The sequence below is a fragment of the Pocillopora damicornis genome, chromosome 11, assembly GCF_964200805.1.
Source record: "Pocillopora damicornis chromosome 11, jaPocDami1.2, whole genome shotgun sequence".
Lineage (NCBI taxonomy): Eukaryota > Metazoa > Cnidaria > Anthozoa > Scleractinia > Pocilloporidae > Pocillopora > Pocillopora damicornis.
The window spans coordinates 9,926,413-9,949,892 of record NC_142680.1 but is presented as its reverse complement, the minus strand read 5'-3'; the positions used below and the strand labels follow the sequence as shown (position 1 = coordinate 9,949,892).

At 37.6% G+C, this 23,480-nt stretch overlaps 2 protein-coding genes and 1 pseudogene across 3 annotated transcripts in view; 2 read left to right on the top strand and 1 right to left on the bottom strand.

The window, feature by feature from the left end:
* Positions 1–23,480, top strand: part of LOC149037405 (thyrotropin receptor-like) — a 46,044-nt gene that overhangs the window by 13,322 nt on the left and 9,242 nt on the right. The gene's annotated exons all lie outside the window — the stretch shown is intronic.
* LOC113679586 (melanocyte-stimulating hormone receptor-like) lies at positions 2,016–9,161 on the bottom strand. The gene is made up of 2 exons (XM_089188490.1): positions 9,025–9,161; positions 2,016–4,882 (listed from the first exon to the last, which is right to left on the bottom strand). The coding sequence occupies exon 2, from the start codon at positions 4,849–4,851 to the stop codon at positions 3,898–3,900; it is 954 nt and encodes a 317-aa protein (XP_089044616.1). The 5' UTR covers positions 4,852–4,882; positions 9,025–9,161; the 3' UTR covers positions 2,016–3,897.
* On the top strand, positions 13,174–15,308 carry LOC149037406 (histamine H2 receptor-like; annotated as a pseudogene). Its single transcript, XR_016181408.1, has one exon. The product of XR_016181408.1 is annotated as a histamine H2 receptor-like (transcript).

Sequence of the window (23,480 nt, the reverse complement as noted above, 5' to 3'; positions counted from 1 at the left end):
CAAGTTATTCCCCGTAACTCGGATAAACTTTCACTACCAGGATTGGTTTTTATGCTTTAACATAATTTTCTCTGAATCTGAGAAGAATCGTTGTCAACTGTATCAATTTTAAAAGAAAAATAAGCCTTTGAACTCTGTGATCCTCCTCTTTTCCTGTTAAAAATGAAATAAAGTCTTATGGTTGGTGTCCTGTGTACGGCAGGTGATTAGATTCTTCTTGTCGCGATTCATTTGAGCGATCGAGGATCCTTTTTGATAGGGACAGTTATATTCCAATACTTAGGCATGAAAAAACAAGTTATAAAACCGCGGTCAGAAATGAACCGATGGATGGTTAACAACTATTTTAACTCGTTAAACAACTTATTACACTTCAACTTCTTCAACATCATTTGGATAGAGACTTTCATTTACCTTTTGTAGACGCTCACTCGAAAGGTCCTCGCGTAGCAAATACTGCAATTTGTTTTTGGCAGGAAATCTAGGTTGTGCCTAGCATTTAAAACGTTAAATAAATTGAAACAACTGTTTTGTTATTTCAAGATGAAAGGAAGTCTGTGAATAAATATTAGTGTGCGACACAACTACGTATTTGTGTAATTGGTGAAGTTTAATTTAGGAACAAATTTTCATTACGAGTCAAACGGAAACATCTGGTATTTCCATTTCACTGTTAAGGAAAAAATTTAAAACTATTCAAAGAAATATGATGATGTGTTGCATTTGATATAGGAGAAACGATTGATTTTCAGGAAAACTCAATAAGATCCGATAATAGTCAATTTTATTTCATGCTTTCTCCTAAAAATTGCTTACAGGTGATAAAGCATATTTAAATTTTCGTATGTATTAGGGAAATTTTTTGAAAAAAAAAAAAATTCAAGTGTTTAACTGGCATTGTGACCGGCTCGTATGACGATAGGGTGTTAACGTCAAGCGTTTTATTTGTGTATGATTTAAAAATTGAAAATAACTTACCGTCCATAAACAAATAACTTGAACAGCTCTCCTTCGCTACACTTTGAAGTTCAATTTTATCCTCCACTTTAATATTTCTAGGAAAGTAAAACGAGGAGTAACATTACTTTCAGCAAGTTAAAATTAAAAAAAGTGCTCGCCAAAGATCTTAATCGGCTTTCGAAAAAAACAAACTCGTGGCAATTCAAATAGATAAAACTATGAAAATTTACAGATGCCAAAATACGTTATGGTAATATATATACATACTTACCCCAAGCGATATTCGATATATATTTTGAAGCCCTTAGTCCTCATGAATAAAAGCGTTCGTTTAACATTGAATTCAAGATAAAAGAGCGTTTAGCTACTGTCGCAGAGGAAGGGACATGTTTATTTGTTGAATAAAGTTGTGCCAGAGAACACGCAGCAATCGTGCGCATTAAAAAAAATAAAAATTGTTCGAAGGAAATAAACACAGTAGCCTTCATTTGGTGCGAAATTACATATTCTCGTATAATATCTGTTTCTCGAGGCTCACAGTTTTCCTTGAGCGTCGCTCTTGGAAAAATGATCGCTCCTCGGAACAGATAGTGTCTACAGACAAATATCCGTGGTTATTTTCGCGCTAAATGAAGGTCATAGTTTATTTATTCACCTCCACTTTGATGAATAGTTACTTAATAAGCTATGAACGAGAATGTGCTAGAAGGAAGATACTACGCCACCAAGCCCTTTTGTGCTTTTTGTTTTTATTTCCTTCATGCGCCCTCTTCATCATTAATATTTTTCGTTTTTATCAGAAGCAATTGTTGGCCTATAGGACCCTCTGATATCAGTTTCTTCTAGATGTCTGGTTACTAATAACAAATCAAGTTCTTTTTGTTGCGAGGCACTTGTGCAATTCCAATATTAAAGTCTAGGCAGGAAAATTTCTTCACTGCGGTTGGATGTATTCGGTGGAAAGTTAAGATCTAGTAAAACTCGTTCAACAACCCTTAAGACTTCATCTCTTATAACAGCATTTTTATTCAACCTTCCACATAATTGTAAGAAATACACGCTTGAAAGTTTCTTACGCAAAAAACTTTTGCATTTTTTTGCCAGGAGTTTATGGTTGTGTCTTGCATTTATATCACTAAAAAGACGGAAAACGGTACTTGGGATTTACTAATTCTATGGCATTTCTTTCTTTCTCTTTTCCTCAAATGTCACGGAATATTGACTGCAGTCTCTTATTAAACATTAATGCGCAGCTAAATTAAATGTTTTTCTCACATGTGACCGGCTCGTATGGCAAAAGGGCAAAAACGTCAACTACTGGATTTGAGTAACATTGAACAAATAACGCTTCAATCGCTCTTCTTTAATATTCTTTTGAAGTTCACTTTCATTCAATACTTTCATATTACTAAGAAAGCAAACCAAGAAAATAATATCGAACTAACGTCCTGTTTGTTTCTACACTGTACGTGCTTATATCACGAGTCGTTATATTCATATTAAGCACTGTGGCATGCAAAAATGTTTCCTAAAGATATAATTTCTGTTTGTTTTGACTCTTTCCCGTTTTATTTAATCAACTGGAAATAGAGAATTTAAAAAAAAGCTCGAGCAACAAAGTGGTTAACTATCATATTCATTTCTATCTCATAAAGTGACCCCAAACTTTGTATTTTCAACTTTGAAGCAGCAAATAAAATAATGCATTCATCGAGGAAGATCTAATTCCATGGACAGCAAAGTGCTTGTCTCACTTCATTAATCTTCCAACAATAAAGAAACAGCTTTAACTTCGAGTTGGAGTAAAGTAAAGTTGCTGCCATTCCTCTGGTGACGAGTAAATGTGATGAAAATGTTTTTCTATCAGCCTCTACAATCACGATTTCAACTACGATAAATGGTATATAACACACAACTAATGCTAACTGCACCCACAGTGCGCTATACACCGCTTTTCTGTGTCGCGAAATGTTCAGTGATTTGGTTTACTCGACTGTAGTTGCAAATGAACTTGTACTTGTGCCTGATGATGAACAAGGGTGCAAAATATCTTTGTGTGGGAGAAGATTGAGGCCACCAAATAAGATGGATCACAGTTATATCCATACCATAAGGTTATACGGTAATCTAAAATGTAGAATAAAGCAGCAACACCAGATAAAACCCAAACGAAAGCTAAAATAATATTTGTGCGCCTCAAAGTGACAGTTTGTTTTTTTATCTCAACCCCAACAACAGGGCGAGAAGTCTGTCAACGGTCATGACCGTCATTGTCTCTAAAGATACTCCACATAATGCACATCCCGTCAAGAAGGAGGCGTCCCTTGTGTATCAACAAAGATTCCGTTGTTCGTTCTCTGAGAGAACTCAGTAAGAACCAGTGATGGCCAGTTTTCTTTCAAGTACTCTTTATCAATTTGTTTTGTAGACAAAAGCATATTCTCACTTGTGACAGGCTCGTATGGCAAAAGGGCAAAAACGTCAAGTGCTTTATTTGCGTAACATTAAAAAATGTTGAAATTGTTTTACCGTCTATAAACAAATAACTTCGATGGCATTTCTTTGATATTCTTTGAAGTTCATTTTCATCCAATACTTTCATATTACTAAGAAAGCAAACCAAGGAAGTAATATCGAACGAAATTCCTGTTTGTTACTACACTGTACGTGGTTATATCACGAGTCTATAATCAAAATAAGCACTGTCGCATGCAACAAAGTCTCCTCAAGATGTGGTTGCTGTTTGTTTCGACTCTTTGCCGCTTTATTGACTCAATTGGAAATAAAGAATTTTAACCAAAGCTCGAGCAACAAAATGGTTAACTTTCATATTCATTACGTATACCATCTTAAGTGACCGACAAGCGTTTTGTAGAAACCGTGAAATCAGCTTAGCTTTAAAATATCAAATTAAATAGTTCTTCAATCGGGGCAGATCTAATTCGATGGACAGAAAAGTGCTTGTCTGATTGTCTGCTTCACTGCTCGTCTCACTTCACTAATCTTCCAGCAGTAAAGGAATGGATTTAACGTGGAGTTGAAGAAAAGTAAGGTTGCTGCTATTCCTCTGGTGACGAGTAAATGTGATGAAAATGTTATTTTATTAGCCCCCACAACCACGATTTCAACTACGATAAATGGTATATAACAAAGAACGAATGCAAACTGCACCCACAGTGCATTGTACACCGCTTTTCTGTATTGCGAAATGTTCAGTGAATTTGATTGGCTCGAGTGTAATTTAACATTAACTTGTACTTGTGCCTGATGATAAATGAGGGTGCGAAATATCTTTGTGTACGAGACCATTGAGATCAATAAACAAGATGGAACACCGATATATCCATACCATAAATTAATACGGTAATCTAAAATGTAGCATAAAGCAGCAACACCAGATAAAACCCATATGGCAGCTAAAATAATATTTGTGCGCTTCAAAGTGACAGTTTGCTTATCTCTCAGCCCCAACAACATGGCGAGAAGTCTGTCAACGGTTATGGCCGTCATTGTCCCCAAAGATACGCCACATAATGCATTGCCGGTCATGTATGCGGCGTCCCTTGTGTATCGACAAAGATTCCAGTGTTCGTTAGCTGCGGATATCCAATAAATAGCTTGGAGAGGCTGACTAACGAGACCAACCAACAGATCAGTTGTTGCCAGACAGCGATACAAAAGTTTGGATGGCGAATGGAGGGAAGAATCTTTACGAAGGGCAACGAGGATTAGAAAGTTACCAAGAATTGCAGTGAGAGAGAGGATTACATTTACCACTGCGAGATAAATTGATTGCTGTTGTAATCCGCCTGCCAAAGAGGGAGAACATAACAGTTCTTGAAATGTTTCCACTTGCACTCCACCTCCTGTTAAATTATTTCTTGCCATCATACTTCTGTGTTCCTCTTTTCTTTAGGGTTACCTGTGATTGCAACGAGAAATAATTTAGGGTAACAGCAGCCGCCCAGAAATGATTATACAAAAACAAATAGGCATTTTTTCATAGCACGACAACTGCTCCCATGTACCTTGGATTAACCTCCATTTTAATGATTGGTAATTAAGCTTTAATATAACTTCTATGAAGTTGAGAAGAATCATTGTCAACTTCAGCAATCTAGAAAAACAAAGTACTCGCCAGAGATTTCAAATGGTCTAGAAAATAATTGTTACTCGTGGCAATCCCCAAGTACATTTAAGTATTCAAAATTAATGTTTGGTCACAGATGCCAACATTTCTGCGGGGAACGCGACAATAATGGGGGAAAATAGCTCTGGAGAGACCACTTGCAGCAGGAACGGAAACTCGTCACGGTTTCCTGGTGCGCAGAGACCTGCTTCAAGTGAACTTGCTACGGACGTCAAGAATAAGCCAGCGTTTATTTCTACGGTAACTTTATTTTAGTTCATGTCGACAACCGACATGCCTTCTTGCATACTTAATTTAAAAATATATATCTTAACAAGTAAAAGTGAGAAGTCAATTATAATTAATGATTATTTATCCGATGTTGGTGTTAAGTTTGAACAAGTGGCAAGGAGAAAAATCAATTTTAGGAAAAGAACTAATTTACACAGATTCAACTGCAACTTCCTCGAGAAGTTGTCAGAAAAGGTCGCTATGAGGACTGTTTACTTAACAATGTCCACTAAGAATAAGATCACAAAAGGACTGATTTTCAGGCGCACAAAGCGGTGAAGACAAAGCAGTATGTACAAGTTAGTAGTTTAAAGAACTTACTGTTGGCTTTTATCTTTTTTATAACATTACAAGAAAGAAACTGGAATGAATTGAGAACGGCTACAAAATTGAAAAAGTAATAAATATGCTCCAAACAAACTCACAGAAAATCACTAAGTTCTCCCGTAACATTCCCCCCACCTTAAATGGAGACTTCCAGATATTGTGGGGGTCAAAATGACGAATGGACTTGGTATTCTCATCATAGATAAAGTATTGTTTTCTTAAGTCAAAACAATATTTTTCTTTTGCTTTTGCACTTAAGACGTATTTCTTACTTCGCGTAACCTTCTATTTACCGAGGAGTTCAACATACTTCTTGGAGGAATTTTAAAATAAGATTTTAGCAATCTTCTTGATCTTCTATATTACTTTCTAGTCAACAGTTAAGTGGTACTCTCTGCCTTTTGCAAAAGCCAGTCAGGCGTCTGAGGATAAATACTCTTCTTGGATACATAATGAAACTTAGCCATAACTATTCCTGGAGGTGCTTCTTGATACCGATCAAATCCCTTGTTAGATTCCATTCTGTAATCAGTTTTGGCTGGAGTATCAAAAAGATCACCTTGGTGCCAAACCTTCTTTGTGACATCTGTGCGAAGGACGGTAGTGGTCTTTGAATAACAGACCTGAAGTTATCATTTGCGTCGTTGTGAATTGTTGCGGACTGGGACAGTAATGAGCACTGATATCAAGAAAGACTGGCTTAGTGCAACTTTTTGTTCTTTGGAAAGAAAGAAAAATTTTCTGGAGTGGGCTTTAAAGAAGCTTTACTAGTGGAGGCGTTTCTAGCTGCTTTGGTATTATTTTTTTAAGGTATAAACGTTCCTAGAGGCACTCGCTGAACTTGCTTCTTTCTGTTGATTTACCAATTCTTTTAAAGTAATGGTGTTGTTATCGAGGTTAATCATGGCTCTGTTTACTTAGAGGAAATCGCGACCAAGGATGGCATTATAGGCAAGTTTGTGCACGACTTTGAATTCACGAGGGAAATGAATATTCTTAAGGTATAAAGGCAAGGTATACGTAATTCCTATTAGTTGTAGTAACAGTCTGAACTGCGGAACAGGGAGCATCACCATAGATTTCTTTTAAAACTTCTTCTTTAATAGCTGAAACGCGTGCAATAGTATCCACCATTTGATGAACAGGTTTTCCTTCTATTTTACTTATAGTGGTTAGGTTGCTAGGGTACGTGTCCGCTTCATTTACTGTAAGTGGGTGGGAGATCTTTCTGATTAACTGTAAATACGGGTTTAGTCTTGAAACTACTTCCTCCATTTATCATTGCTTATCGTGTGTAGTGATTATTTCTTGGTCGCTCAAAGTGTTGCCATGCTCGAATTCGCTATCAGCTAGTGGTTCGAATACGCTTTGTTTACAATGGCGTTGCCGGGACAAATTCTTCTCTAACTTCTGATTCTGCCCCGCTTAGTTCTTCCTCAGAGTCTCTGCCCAAACTTGACTCGACGCAAAATGGTTTTTGTGTTTCTATATTTGTTTTGGTTTTGTGTACATTCTTTATTTCGCAACAATTCGTAAAGATCCGCTGGTGAATTAATTAACTGGACAGGTCAACCACGAGCTCTTGATTTTCTTTCTCCGGTGATCTTAGATTCTTGGAATCACGGATTTCTTTAACCTCTGGGGCGACGAGGGATCGATCAGAAATAAGTGAACTTCGTGCGCTATCGTTTCGCTGCACAACTTAACGGTTTGGACGGACTTGGCTGAACGATAGACGGACGGTTGAAACAATGGACGGACTTTCGTTTGAATGGATGCTGATATCTATGGCCTCTGTGTTCGTTTTATCCTGTTTGGCTCTGACTCGTATCGGTAAAAATTCGTGGTGGGTCTTTGGAAGGAATTGATTCAATGTTTTTACTGGAAACGGTGTAGTGCGTCGGCGGCGGCGGGGAACTTTGATAAAATGGCAACTCAAACAAGAAGTCCTAATTTTCTTCTTCGAGCAAAGAAGTTTTCACCTCTCTTTGCACCTTGGTCGTCTTAATTCTGTCGGCGGGAAAGACTGACTTCCTTTCTTCACGGACTTCATAAATTGAAAAAAGGAAATTTGAGGTATTCACGTTACCCGAGCGGTCCTTTCTTGCCGGCGCCGAAGGGATCAGATCACGCCTCCTGCGTGGAACTGAATTTTGAGTTCTCTTGAACTTTGATAACGTCCTGGAAGCTCCAAGAAGTATCCGGCGTAACCATCACTGTGGCATTCGCACGAACTGGACTTTCGCGGAGAACAAAATATCGATAGCACCATCTCTCTTACTCTATTTAAAAACATGACGCTATAGAAATTTCTGATCCTGGCAGTGTAGAGGACGCGTGTCATATAAACTTCGTAATAGACCTCGCTCACCGTAAAGTCTCTGTGGTTCAGTGTTAGAGCATCAGAGCGCGGAATCCGACGGTCTGAGGCTCGATTCCTCATGGAGACTCGGAATTTTTCTTTGTCCCACGTTCGTGACAAGACGAAAAACATCTTCCTCTAATATTTGAATAGTCTCACAAATTAAGCGGAAATGTCTCTTGAAGTTATCGGTAGTAATTAAGAAAAAGGAGATTGAACTTACAGCTTCAAAATTAAAAATACATATCTTAACAAGTTAAAGTGAGAAGTCACTTATAATTAATGTTAATTGATGTTGGTGTAAAGTTTAAACAAGTGGCAACGAGAAAAATGAATTTCATGAAAAGAACTTATTTACATAAATTCTGCTGGCAAGTTCCCTGAAAAGTTGCCTGAAAAGGTCTCTACGAGGACTGTTTACCTAACAATGTCCACTTAGAATAAGATCACAGAAGGATTGATGTTCAGGCGCATAAAGGCAGTAAGAACAAAGCGATATAAAGAAGTTAGAAGTTGAAAGAACTTACTGTTTGCTTTTATGTTTTTTAAAACATTACATTAAAAGAAACTCGAATGAATTGAGAACAGCTAAAATATTGAAAAGTAAAAAGTATGCTCCAAACAATCACACAGAAAAATTACTAAATTTTCCCGTAACTATACCAAGATATTCATGTTCAACTTTGTAGTTAACAAAGCTTTACAGGTTTCTACGTACTCAGTTAGAAATGAAAACAGTGGGAGGAGCAGAATTTTGCAAGCTTTTGCACCATCAAAACATTTTCTGTTTTCGTCACGTTTTTAATTCCCTTCAGTCGCTTTCTGCCTAACACCAAGGCATTCGTTATCTAATTTTCCCTTTCGATTAGAAACAAAGCAAGCCTATTGGATTTGCTGATCCCCACTTTTTCAGTTGAAAAGGAAGATCAGCATTTGGATAGAGAATTTCAAATACCTTTTAAAGACGCTCGCTTGGAAGGTCCTCGCGTAACAAAAACTACGATTTGTTTTTGGCGGAGATCTTGGTTGTGCCATGCATTTAAAACGTTCAATAAATGGAAACAATCATTTTGGTACTTCATTCCTGCTGTCAATCCATGAACGTCACGGAAGTGTGTTAGTAAACATTAGTGTGCGACACAACTACCTATTTGAGTAATGAATTTAATTTAGGAATGACTTTTCATTGCGAGTGAGACGCAAACATCTCTAAGTTTTATCCTTTTGCAATCAATGATAAAATCTGTAGTTAAGCAAAAAAAGTATTTGCAACCAAAGGAAATAATAACGTGTTACATTATATTCGGAATGAAAAGCGCTCGTTGATACCATGGGGATTAGGAGTGCTGAGTTAAAAGATAAAATTTTGTTCTAGAGTTTTGCTGCTTTCCGAACTGCCTAGATGTAGGAAAAGGCTGCAAGCTGTCATATGCTGCTTAGAGTGATTAGAGAGTTTAAAGTTTCTAGCGACTGGTTTGGATGCGTCCTCGTCACTTTCGTACGCAATATCGGCATTTTTCGAATATTTAAACAAATTTGATTTAAGTGTACAATTAACATTATGACTGCCTTTCAAAAAGGCGTGAATGTCAAGCGCTTCATTTGAGCATGATCAAAAGAAATTGACACACTTTTTTTCGTCTATTAAAAAAAAAAACATCAAAAGGTAGTCTTTACTGCTCTTGGATTTGCAACTTTTTTCTAATTGACACTTTCATATTACGTAGGAAACGAAATAATGAAGTGATATCGAACAACGTCCAATTTGTTTCTACACCATACGTGCATGCATATATTATGAGTTGTTATATTCATAATAAGTGCTGTCCCATGAAAAATATGGTTACACTTTCTGTCTATTCTTTTTGTTCAACTGGAAATGAAATCTTCTAACAAAAGCTCGTACACCAATATAACAGTCATTAATTTTCAGATAACGAAACCAACAAACGTTGTCTTAATGCAACCGTAAATTTTTAAGTCAGCCTCGAAACAATTAATAAAATGTTTGCTCGAGGAAGAGTTAACTTCATGGACAGCGAAGTGCTTGTCTGATTTTCTGCTTTGCTGCTTGTCTCACTTCAAAAATCTTTCAGCGGTAAAGGAACGGATTTAGCTTCGAGTTGAAGAAAAGTAAAGTAAGGGGATTGCTATTTCTCTGGTGTCGACTATATGCGACGAAAATGTCTTCCGGGCCACCACAATCAATATATTAAATGGTAGATAACAAACAGCTAATGCTAACTGCACCCACAGTGCACGGTACACTGCCTTTCTGTATCGCGAAATTTTCAGTAGATTTGGATGACTCGACCGTAGATCTGTAAGATCTTGTATGTACTAGGGCGTTATGATGACGGAATGAGCAGAAAATCTTTGTGTAAGGTACGACTGAGATCACCATAGAAGACGGAACACCTATATATCCAAACCAAAGAGTTATAAGGTAATCTGAAATATAGCATAAGGCAGGGACTTCTGATAAATCCGGAACGCCAGCAAAAGAAATATTAGTGCGCTTCAGAGTTACAATTTGTTTGTACCTCAGCCCCAGCAACAGTGCGAAAAGTCTGTCTACGCTAATGGCCGTCATTGTCATCAAAAACACCGAACAAAATGCATAGCTGGTTAAGTAGCCTGCGTCGTTTGCCTATCGAGAAAGATTCCGGTTTCTGTAAACTAAGGATATCCAATAAATAACATAGAGAGCCTGGCTAACGAGACTAACCAAAAGATCAGTCGTTGTCAGACAACAGTACAACGGTTTGGACGGTGGATGAATGGAAGATTCTTTCCGAAGGGCAACAAGGATAAGAGAATTTCCGAGAGTTGCCGTGACGGAGAGGAAGATGTTTATTATTACGAGATGAATCGATTGCTGTTGCAATCCACCATCCAAAGAGGGCGAATATATCAGTTCTTAAATGGTAAAAAGTACTTTATAGTACTCTAGCCTCCATTTGGCGCGAAAATTTACTTGTCTATCATCTGTTTCTCGAAGCTCACAGTTTTCACAGTTCGCTCTCGGAAACTGTTCGTTTCTCGGAATAGTAATGTCGGCGGAAAGATCTATGTGGGTATTTTCGCGCCAAATGGAAGCCATTGTTTATCTATTCACCTCCACTTCGCTGAATAGTTGTTAAATACTTGAGTTTAACTTTGTTGTTGACAAAGTTTCGTTCCCCGACGGACGAAAAAGTGCTAGTTCGAAGGGCCCAAGTGCTCTTTACTAATAAACTAATCAATATGAAAACTGTTCATTGCCAATGAAATACCGCTCATAAGACAAGGTTAGTGTTTGGATTCATATGTCCAACATTCCGGTGAACGTTCTTTGCTTGAAGTGGGAAGTCAGCTTTGAAAGAGTTAGTGCAAAAATAACTCAACGGGGATTTTAACTCCATAGACAGCAAAGTGCTTGTCTGATTGTCTCTTTTACTGCTTGTCCCACTTCACTAATCCTCCAACATTAAAGAAACAGATTCAAAAATGAGTTGAAGTAAAGTAAGGTTACTGCTTACCCTCCGGTGACGATTGACAGGATGAAAATGCTGTATACCGCCTTTCTGAGTCGCGAAATGTTCAGTGCATTTGTTTAGCTCGCCTGAAAATGATCTTGTACTTGTGCCTGACGATAAATGAGGGTGAGAAAAATTTTTGTGTATGAGCCGATTGAGATCACTAAACAAGATGTAACACAGATATATATTTATTCCATAAGGTTATACGGTAATCTGAAATATAGCATAAGGCAGAGACACCTAGTAAAGCCCAAACGGCAGCTAAAATAATACTTGTAGACTCCGTAATTACAACTTGTTTGTATCTCAGCCCTAAGAACAGCGCGGGAAGTCTGTTAACACTTATAGCCGTCATACTCAACATCCGATGAGTAGCATAGAGAGAGGCTGGGTAATGAGACCAACCGACAGATCAGATGAAGCCAGACAACGGCACGAGAGTTTGGACGGCGGATGAAGGGGACATTCTTTCTGAAGGGCCACAAGGATTAGAAATATAGTGAGGGAGAGGACCATGCTAAACAATACGAGATAAATGGATTGTTGTAGTAATCCGCCTGCAAAAGAAGGGGAACATGCAAGTTCCTGATATTTTTTTATATGTATTTCACCTACTGTTAAATAAGTTGTGTTAATCATTCTTATGTATCTTTTTTTATTTAATTATTATTTTTTTGTAATATAGCTCGTGATTGCAACGAGAAATATTCGTCTTAACAGCACCCGCCCAGGTACGACCACTGAAACCGTAATGTTTGAAAAACGATCTTATAAGGACTTCCCGGGGAGATCACTCAATAGGCTGGGCGAGAAAACCGACTTTGAAAAAAAAAATTCATTTCTTCTCTTGAACTTTTTCGTGCGCTTTAGGCGTGAATTGGCAAAATGAGGCAAGCAGAAGACATTGTGATATCATCATTTCACATCTCTTGATTAATACTACCTCTTTTAATACGTGGATAAACTTTTACCACTGTAATGGGTAATTCACCTTTCTTTTTTGAAGTTTACAGGAATCATTATCGAAGTCAGCAAGCTTAAAATGAAAAGTCCATGCCACAGGTGTTAATCGGTTTTGGAAAAATTGAATTTGTGACAATCTCCGAGTGACTAAAACTATACAATATTGGTCTTTAGTCGCAGATGCCGACACATCGTAAACTATTTCAATATTTAATTTCAAAAGTCTGCTAGTCTTTCACTTTCCGTTTCGTGCCTGACTAGAAAGAGAAACGAGACGTGCTAGGAACAAGATAATACGCTATTAAAAACTTTTCTGCTTTTCTTTTAATTCCCTTCATGTGCCCTTTTGTTTTAAGTCAAGATATTAAATAAGTAATTTTCCACATATATGATAAGAAACAAAAGATACCCTCAACATTTCTCGATACAGAGAGGCGGTGCACAGCGCACCATTGATGCTTTTTATGCACCAAGTGACATTCCTGAAATTTGAACAGCTCAAAGAGAAAAATTTTCATCACATTAAGTCTTTAAATCGACGTTAAACCCATTTATTTAGTGCTGGAAGGTTTGTTTAGTGAGACAAGCAGTAAAGCAGACAATCAGATAAGCACTTTGTTGTCCATGGAGTTAGATCTGCCTCGAGTCATCATTCTATTCATTATATCAAACCGGACTTTTAAAGTTACGGTTGCCACAAGAAGACGCTTGTCGGTTATATTATTAGAAAGTCATGAAAATAAAAACTTGATAACATTTTGACTTGAAGAAATTAAAAGACTAAGTTGATTAGTAAAATTATCTTCTGAAAAAATTTTGTTTACTGCAATGGCATTTATTGCGAATAGAACAAGCAGTTATGTATGAATGTATGGTGTAGAAACCATAATTTCGTTCGATGTTCCTTATTTTGCGTTCTTAGTAATATGAAGGCGTGGGATAAAATGGAACTTTTGCTTCTGATCATGGGGGGTAATTACAATTAATGTCTTGGAATAGGGGAAGAGGGCGTATGAAAGGAATAAACAACTTAACTAAATTCGACAGGGTTTGGTAGTATGATATATCTTGCTCATGTTGCTGTTTCCGTTTCTAGCTTCAGTCAGGAGCGAAATGGAAAGTAAAGAGCTGGAAGGCTTTATTAATTCAAAGTTGAAATCCATTACTTTAGGAAATGTTGGCATCTGTGGCTAAACGCCAATATTGTATAGTTTTAATCACTCGGAGATTGTCACGAATTCAATTTTCTCCAAAATCTATCAATATCGCCGGTGCGGACTTTTTCTATTTAGCTTCTGATTCTCCTCAATCTCACACAAATGATACTTATTACATATCCTAGTTATAAAAGCTTATATAGGTGAAAAGCGAGTATTTGTCGAGCTATGAGATAGTGATATTATAGATTACATATGCTTTTTACTAATTTCCGCCTGAGGCACACCCTGAAGTGAAAAAAAAAAATAATAAAATAAAATGAACTTAATGGTCGGTCTTATTTCTTGCATTGCGTATTTAGTGATCGCAAAGGAAGTCTTCATAATATCGTTTCTAATAAAGTAAGGTATAAAATATCGTATCTTTGCGGGTATTGCCAAGACGACATATCTCTCATCGCAATCTCAGGTAACCTTAAAAAAGAGAAATAGGAGACGAGATGAGAATGATATCTGCAAACAATTTAACAGGAGATGGAATACAGATGAAAACACTCGAAGAACTAGTATGCTCCCCCACTTTAACAAGTGGATCACAACAACCATCAATTCATCTCGCAGTGCTAAATATATTTCTCTCCCTCACTGCAATTCTTGGGAATTCTCTAATCCTAGTTGCCCTTCGCAAAGAATCTTCGCTTCATCCGTCGTCGAAACTCTTGTACCGTAGTCTGGCGACTACCGATCTGTTGGTTGGTCTTGTTACCCATCCTCTCAGTGTTACGTATCGGATTTCCTCAATTTACAAACAATGGAATCTTTGTCGATACGCAAGAAGTGCCTGCTACCTATCAAGCTATGCGCTGTGTGGAGTATCTTTGACGACAATGATGACCATAAGCGTTGACAGACTTCTTGCCCTGTTATTGGGGCTGAGATAAAAACAAATTGTAACTTTGAAGCGCACTTATATAATAGTAGCTGCCGTCTGGGTTGCGTCTAGTGTTGCTGTTATATGCTACATTTTAATTAAACGTATAGGCTTTTGGTTTTTATATATAATTGTACCGTTATGTTTAGTCATCTCAATGGCCGCGTACACAAAGATTTTCTACACTCTCCGTAATAACAAGGCACGCGTACAACAACAGTCCAGTCAACCACATTCGCTGAACCTTTTGCGATACAGAAAAGCAGTGTACAGTGCACTGTCCGTGCAGTTAGCTCTAGTTGTTTGTTATGCACCATATATTATAGTTGAAAGTGTGACAGCTCATAGAAAAATATTATCATCACATATAGTCCTAGTCAGGGGAATAGTAGCAACCTTACTTTATTTTAACTCTACCTTGAATCCATTTCTTTACTGCTGGAAGATAAGCGAAGTGAGAAAAGCAGTAAAGCAGACAATTAGACAAGCACTTTGCTCTCCATGGAGTTAGATCTTCGTCGAGTCATCATCTTATTTGTTGTATAATAGCGGACTCATATAGCTACGTATGCGTTATTGGAAAGTAACGACTAATAAACATAATAACAACGTGCACGTGCTGTTGTTAATATTCGTTAAAAAATAATAAATAAAATAATAAGGGACAGAGTCAAAACATTAACGATGTCTGAAAAGACTTTGCTTCAATCTAGGGCAGTAATGGCGAATGCAATAACTCAGGGCATTCATATGCACCACGGTGTGAAAACGAACAAGATAATAATACTTCCATTTCATTTTTCTTTCTTACCAATGTGAAAATGTGGGAAGAAATTTATCTTCAGAGAAGGAGAGCTTTTAAAGTTATTTGTTTATTGAAGGTAAATCACTTTTGCTTATGATCATAGTGGAGTAATCCTAATGAGTATCCTTGCATAAAGGAGAGGTCGAATGAAGTGGAAAATAACATAACAAAGGCAGAAAAGAGTTTTATAGTGTTTTATCTTGCTCCTGTCAATGTTTCCGGTTTTTTGTCAATAACAAACTTGAATGGCAGTATTTTAAAATATGTTGACAACAGTGACCAAACGCTAATATTGTATAGTTTTAAATACCCGGGGATTATCATGAAATCAATTTCTTGCAAAATCCATTAACATCCCTGGCGAAGACTTTTTCGTTTTAGATTGCTGGCGACTACTGATCCGTTGTTGGTTCCCCACTCCGTCTTGCTATTCCACCTCTCAGTGTTTATTATCTCGAATTATAGGATTCCCTAGTTTTACAAACACTGAATTCATCAAAAGCCCTGCATTCTGTTCAGTGTCTTTGATGACAATAAGGGCCATAAGCTAGCGTGGACAGATTTCTCGCCCTATTGCTGGGGCTTAGAAATGAAAAAAATTATAACTTTGAAGCGCACATATGTAATAAATTAGCTGCCGTTTGGGTTTCCTCTAATGTCGCTGCTTTTTGCTACATTTTAGATTACAGTATAATCTTTGGGTATGGATATGTAGTTGTTCTGAATTTTACCCCGCAACAACAGGTCGAGAAGTCTAACCACGCTCCGGCCGTCTTTGTCCACGAAGACTGAACATAATGTACAAGATATTTTGAGGGCTTCGTCGTAGATTCCAGTGTTCCTGAACCTCGTCAACTGGCCCTAACAAGACAAACAACAGATTCAAGCGTTTGGACGTGCGGATGACGAGGAGATCCTCGCGAAGGGCAACACGAAAACTACTAAGAAATACTGTTACAGGAAGGAAAATGTTGGCCACTGTCAAATTAACTCGTTGTTGATGTATTATATTATATGACGTTTTATTTTTCGCTATTTACCTCAAAGGGTCCCGAAAGAATTTTGATGGTTCTCATTAAATGCTTTGAGCCATGCTAATTGAATAATTGGAACACTTACAGGATACCGCCTCAACGACTAATGACCTATAACCATAATTTTAATGACTTAAATTGTATTCCTTAATTGATACTAAGTAATCTTCACCCCCCTCCCCCCCCCCGCCAAATCCTTGATTATTTAGAAGCCAGGCGTTTAGAACTGAACAATGATATGAGCCACAACTGTTTTAAGTACTATGATTAGGGGCAAAAGTAAAGAAATTTGCGGGATTGTTGTCATTTTACATTACAGCTGCAAGAGCTACTTTTACCAAGGAAAACTGCTCCTGATTGGGCAAATTTTTATAAGAGTAAATCTGATTTCTGTCATGTGGAGAATTCAAGTACTGTTATCAGCTTTGGGAGATTGATCTTGGAATATGATGTAGATAAATTTGAATATAATCTCTAAACTCAGGGCGAAAGATTTGGATCAACGCCTTTGCTTTGTAACGAACAAACCCTTCCTACATTTCCATTCTTCACCGACTAGAATTACATAACTGTGAAAACTATGCGACAGATATGATTTCCCCTCTCTGCCATTCATCCAAAATTCAAGTATACTTTCCCCTTAGGCAAGGAAGTTCTTCGTAATAATCTCTAACGGACCATTTCAAGCAGGAGAAGAAACACGTGATGGCAGTTTTGTCAGTATTTCTCTTTTTCGTTTATCCTCATGTTTTACATTGACAAAGTGGCATGAGTTCAAGTTAAGTCGTCAGAGAAGCATTAGTGTAAACAGCAAGTAATTGTGTCCTAATGTTCCTCTTAAGATTTAGAAAATACTCCTCTTAATTTTCCCTTTAATAGTAATGCAGTTTAGTTTGCGTGGTATAGTTACTAAGTTATTTTCAAAAATGGTTGCGTTTGGAACCGGATTATAGGCATTTTCAGAAATGATGTTTGAAACCCAATGTCCCTCTTTGGAAAATGAAAACGCTGTTGGTTATACATTTTTGTTTCTTCTAGAATGCTGGAAAAAATTGCTTGATTTCAGGAACATACTTCTCCTGTTTAGATAAGGGTAATTGGTACATAATAGAAAACATGAGCTAAATTACCTTTCAGTTCAGCCGATGAAGGAGATAAAATGCTTAGCTGCTTAACTCCTATACCACCAACTGGTACAAAAAGGTACAATTAAGAGGCTGTCTCTCTTATTTCCACCCGGTCAATTTTGCGTCAAAAATAATTTTGCCTGAAACTCTGTTAACAGAAAGACTTTACTTAGGAAAGAACTAAATTAGATTTGGTTTGATTCGAAATAATTTTCTGACTGCATTACGGGCCATAATTATTTCCCAGTCCGTAGGGACCGTCGCAACGTCTCGAAAATTGAAAAATAGGCATATTTTGTAACGTTGTAAAATATTTGATTCGCATAGTTAAGCCACAGAATTTATATCAGATTGCTTAAAAACCTTTCTAGTTTTCCAAGAAAGTTAGAATTTGCCCTCTCAACATATGTGAAAAGGCGAATTTTAGCATATTCTGACCACTAGTAATCGCCATCGGCCGATGGCCGTAAATAACCTTGATTTAGACGCTAAGTTTTGGGATTTGGGACCTGGTTGACGATTCTATCCTACACAGCCGTTAAGTTTAGACCTTTATAGGCAAAAATATGCAAAAACCCCTGTACGTTTTCGATTTTTCAAAAGTTATGGCCGTTTGAATCAGCACACGTACGAGCATTCGCGATTTTTTCGCCTACACCAAAATCGAACCACCGGAGCAGATTTCGTCATAAATACAGCTTACCCGCTTTGCAGCCCGGCTTCATGGCTCACTTCAGAATTTTTCCAATAACCAAATTGGTGAAATCCATGATAACTTCAACAAATAGCTAGGTATTGCCTTCGAAAAGTAGGCGGCATCCATCGTGATTCGTGGTATCAAAACAAATGCCGGAATTGGCCACATTTCGCGGTGAATCACCCATTTAACATCGCTGCAGAGCTGAATTTTTTCCAAAATCAGAATATAAACTCTCCATGTCTGGAAGCTGAGGGAGAAATGAAGGTTTTAGGCTTCTGAAGAGAAGAAATAATCGCTTTAATTTAGATCCACTTCGATGTTATACTGTTCTCACAAAGGTCCGCACAAAAGAGAAGACCGCTGATAGCTTGTGCCGTACGTTGTGCCATATGGTTTTGTTTTGTATCCCAAAGTAATATTTGGGCAGAAAAATTTTGGATGAAAAGAATAAATGCTTTTACCTGGAGTTTGATATCATATAATTAATAAGTCAATTTCAAATATCCTGAGCTTGCTTCTCTCGGTTCCGCGTGGATTGTGTCCACAGAACAGCAACCTGTCAATAGCCGGAGAAATCGGCTACCAGCGTGTTAAAAACTTGACACATGCTCCGTATGAACAGATGTTATAAGTGTTGCTTTTGGTAAATTTTCAATCGATTTTATCAAAACATTTCACTGAGTACTAGATATTATAATATATTACACTTTAACAACGCCGTCAAAACTTGATATCGGAAGTAAAGGTAGTTTGTATCTGTAGAGCATATTCTACACTTTCAGCCACCGTATAAGACATTGTTTACATAAGTCTACTGAGAAACACACTGACAATCACTAATCACGTCTAACAGTTTGTCTATGAGGATCTGTTTTTTGTCTCTCAATTTTACAGGGATCTCAAAATGACTACAGATGGCTCTCAACAAAACCACATTGAATTTCTGAAGTGTGTTATTGTGGTAACGTTCACAGAGGTCCTACGTATCGTAGCAGATTGGATGTGAGACTTTGATCTCTTTGTTAACTTTGTCTACCAGATCTTATCTCTCGGAATTTTCCTGGACGCATTGGATATCTTCCTCCTCATCCAGTGATGTCCCGATCACACCCTGATCTTTTTGCCGCATTGCTGCTAGCCGGGAGAAAAAGCTCTGAACTTGGTTCTTTGTCAGCCACTGTTCTCTAGTGAACAAACGTGCATTTGATTCATTTTTCGCATTTCGCATGTCCACTGCAACTTGGGCGGGGTCGGCCTTTCGCCCAGTTCTTTCGCCAAGTGTAAAACGTGCCGTTAGGTATTCTTTTACCTTCTCTGAAAATCTAACGCTGCCCCTTGGTTTGCTTACGGCCCATCCTGTTCGTAAAGACGAGTGGAGCGAAGTATCCACGGAAGAAGTGAGTGGTGTACTAGAATCTAACAAACAGCTCGAACACTCGATACCAGCGGTATCTATCGACGAGAACTTAAGGGCCCAGTCCCTTTTGATTGCATCATACTGGCTTTAACCTGCTGACTGTATGCTTTCCAACGTCCAGGTGCAGCTCCAGCTGCGAAAAGGTTTCGAACACTTCAACACATCCAAACACAGAGCATTCAAACAATGGCGTTGTACTCTCTGTTTCCTTGCTGCCCTTTGAACGACGCTTGACCACACGTTTTTCAGGAGGATCATAAAACCCTTGAGATTCTATGGTTTGAAGGGACGTTTGACCTTGGTGCTTGATATAAATTACGTCATATGGAATGTACTTCCCTTTACCGATGCCATAACATTTCCAAACTCTCAGACCGATATCTCCATATTCGAAGTTGTGGAAGCTACTAAAATGCTCAATCTTATTTATACAGAGAGTGTTCTTTGATTCGTCTACTATTCTTACTGCAGCTGTTGTTCCCTTCAATGGGTGTTTCGTCAATGCGTATCCTCTGTCCAATGAAAGCTTTAACAACTTCGCTGAAGACTCGCTACAGACTGAAGACTCTCTGGTTTCGAAAAACTCCTTGCATGCCATACTACACTTGCAGGCCTTCCAAAAAAAAATAAAGGGTCAGCGGGTTCACCCGCAATGATTAATGCGGACCTCTGTTATGCGCGATAGTGCAATCGTTCAGCTTTAAATTCCAAAACGCCAAACTTCGACACATAGACTTAAAAGTGGAGTTCTATGACTGATTCTTGAAGAGAATGCAGCTGCAATCCAAAGTTTCAACGGGACATTAAGCACGAAACATGGCTTTAGTTTTCGAGTTTAGTTCGCAACAACGAGTCAAAGAAGAGTATCGACAGATGCCGACCACTGAATTTTGGAGGTATTTGCTGGAGTTATCATAAAGTCCAGTTCAGTAGTTTGGGAAGCGAGGAATATCTGAAATTTCACATAAACCCATGATTTCTCCGGCTATTGACAGGTTGCTGTTCTGTGGACACAATCCACGCGGAACCGAGAGAAGCAAGCTCAGGATATTTGAAATTGATTTATTAATTATATGATATCAAACTCCAGGTAAAAGCATTTATTCTTTTCATCCAAAATTTTTCTGCCCAAATATTACTTTGGGATACAAAACAAAACCATATGGCACAACGTACGGCACAAGCTATCAGCGGTCTTCTCTTTTGTGCGGACCTTTGTGAGAACAGTATAACATCGAAGTGGATCTAAATTAAAGCGATTATTTCTTCTCTTCAGAAGCCTAAAACCTTCATTTCTCCCTCAGCTTCCAGACATGGAGAGTTTATATTCTGATTTTGGAAAAAATTCAGCTCTGCAGCGATGTTAAATGGGTGATTCACCGCGAAATGTGGCCAATTCCGGCATTTGTTTTGATACCACGAATCACGATGGATGCCGCCTACTTTTCGAAGGCAATACCTAGCTATTTGTTGAAGTTATCATGGATTTCACCAATTTGGTTATTGGAAAAATTCTGAAGTGAGCCATGAAGCCGGGCTGCAAAGCGGGTAAGCTGTATTTATGACGAAATCTGCTCCGGTGGTTCGATTTTGGTGTAGGCGAAAAAATCGCGAATGCTCGTACGTGTGCTGATTCAAACGGCCATAACTTTTGAAAAATCGAAAACGTACAGGGGTTTTTGCATATTTTTGCCTATAAAGGTCTAAACTTAACGGCTGTGTAGGATAGAATCGTCAACCAGGTCCCAAATCCCAAAACTTAGCGTCTAAATCAAGGTTATTTACGGCCATCGGCCGATGGCGATTACTAGTGGTCAGAATATGCTAAAATTCGCCTTTTCACATATGTTGAGAGGGCAAATTCTAACTTTCTTGGAAAACTAGAAAGGTTTTTAAGCAATCTGATATAAATTCTGTGGCTTAACTATGCGAATCAAATATTTTACAACGTTACAAAATATGCCTATTTTTCAATTTTCGAGACGTTGCGACGGTCCCTACGGACTGGGAAATAATTATGGCCCGTAATGCAGTCAGAAAATTATTTCGAATCAAACCAAATCTAATTTAGTTCTTTCCTAGGTAAAGTCTTTCTGTTAACAGAGTTTCAGGCAAAATTATTTTTGACGCAAAATTGACCGGGTGGAAATAAGAGAGACAGCCTCTTAACAATCCAAAAAATTGGTCTTCTCTGATTGCTTTTAGCGTCATTTCCTTTAATGTTTTCCGAACGACAAATTATCTAGCTATGACTTATATATATATATATATTTCAGTCTATTGACATATTTGTTTTAACTATCAGCGGCAGAATCCTGCTTAAACCAAATTGCAAGACATAGGGTGACCTCACGTTTTCAAAATCAACTTTGCGTTAAGTTTCCTTTAAACAACGTAAGAACGTAATTCAGTGCAAATGCAAAACGAAAACCAAATCATTCAAATTTGACATGTAGGCCAGTTGAAATCCATCACCTGATCACGCTTTCAATAAATGAGGAAATGGGGTAAGTTTCTAAATATTCGTTATTGCTGCGTCCGAGGGGTCTTTTTTTTACAAGATAATTTTGTTTTAATCAATTGAGTTGATAATTGGCAACCGTAAAAAGTTTCTTAAGCTGACTTTTCAAGAATTAGCCCGAAAGGCTAACGCTCCAAACCGGTCAGTTTTAGAAACTCTTAACGGCGGCCACTTTAGTAAACTAACGTTTGGCCAAAGTATTACACTACATATTCTTATTAGGAATATTTTCAGTAGAACCTCGAACTCCACTTGAAAGAATTAAGCAAGAGGTCTTTAGTAAATCTGTCGGCTGACAAATGGTTTTCTCCATAATTTCTAATTACTATTTTAACGCAAATAACAGAACTCTTTAGCTACAAGTTGCGTCTTTTGTGTTATGATGGTCATTTTATTACCAGTTGCGTGCAAGGTCAAAAACGACTTGCACATTAGGGTCTGGACATAATGAATCTTTGGCAACCACCCAAAAAAAAAAAGGATTTTGTATCGTTCTGAGTTCTTTGTAAAATTTTGTGACATTTTTACATCTTTGCACAACCTTATTAAGACCTCCTTCGGCTGCAATGAAAAAACGTCACTCCCAGCCGGTGAAATAATTTTGTATTAGGATTAAACATTTCTTCTATGTGAGAGCTCCATGTGTCTGGTGCGGAACATACGTACGTCAGGCTGGTTAAATTGAAGTAAGGAAAAAGTTTTACACTTTTTTAAGCTAAGAGGCAAATTAGCATAAATGATTTATCATTCTGCCCTCCTGTTCAGTTGTCTTTTTGCGTCGCTTTAAGGAAAAAATGTAGTAAAGTGATTATCGGAGTTATCAGATTTTTAAAAAAAAATAGTCCTCTATTCTATTTGAACACAGAAAACTTTCATATGATAAATATAGGATTAAATGTCAGCTTAAATAAATTGATGTATATTTGAGAAGTAAATGATTCCGTTTGTGATCATTTTCATGTCAATCTAGATCTGATTATACAGATATACTTTTACGAATGTCTACAGATGTCAGCGAGATTTGGTGTTTTAAGTGTTATCCTGCGGAGAAAGCAAAATTTCGTCATTAATTTTATTTCAAATTAGCAGAATTAGGAAGACACACAGACTAACTCCTCTGAAATCATTAGGAATAAAGTTTTGTTTATATTAAAAATTGAAAAATGATGATCCTATGATTCAAAGAAATTTTATTTCACCGGAAAGCCCCACACATCTTTTTTCCCATTTCAAAC

Coding starts and splice junctions, on each gene's coding strand:
- LOC113679586 (XM_089188490.1), bottom strand. CDS start 4,851: ATGATGGCAAGAAATAATTTAACAGGAGGTGGAGTGCAAGTGGAAACA.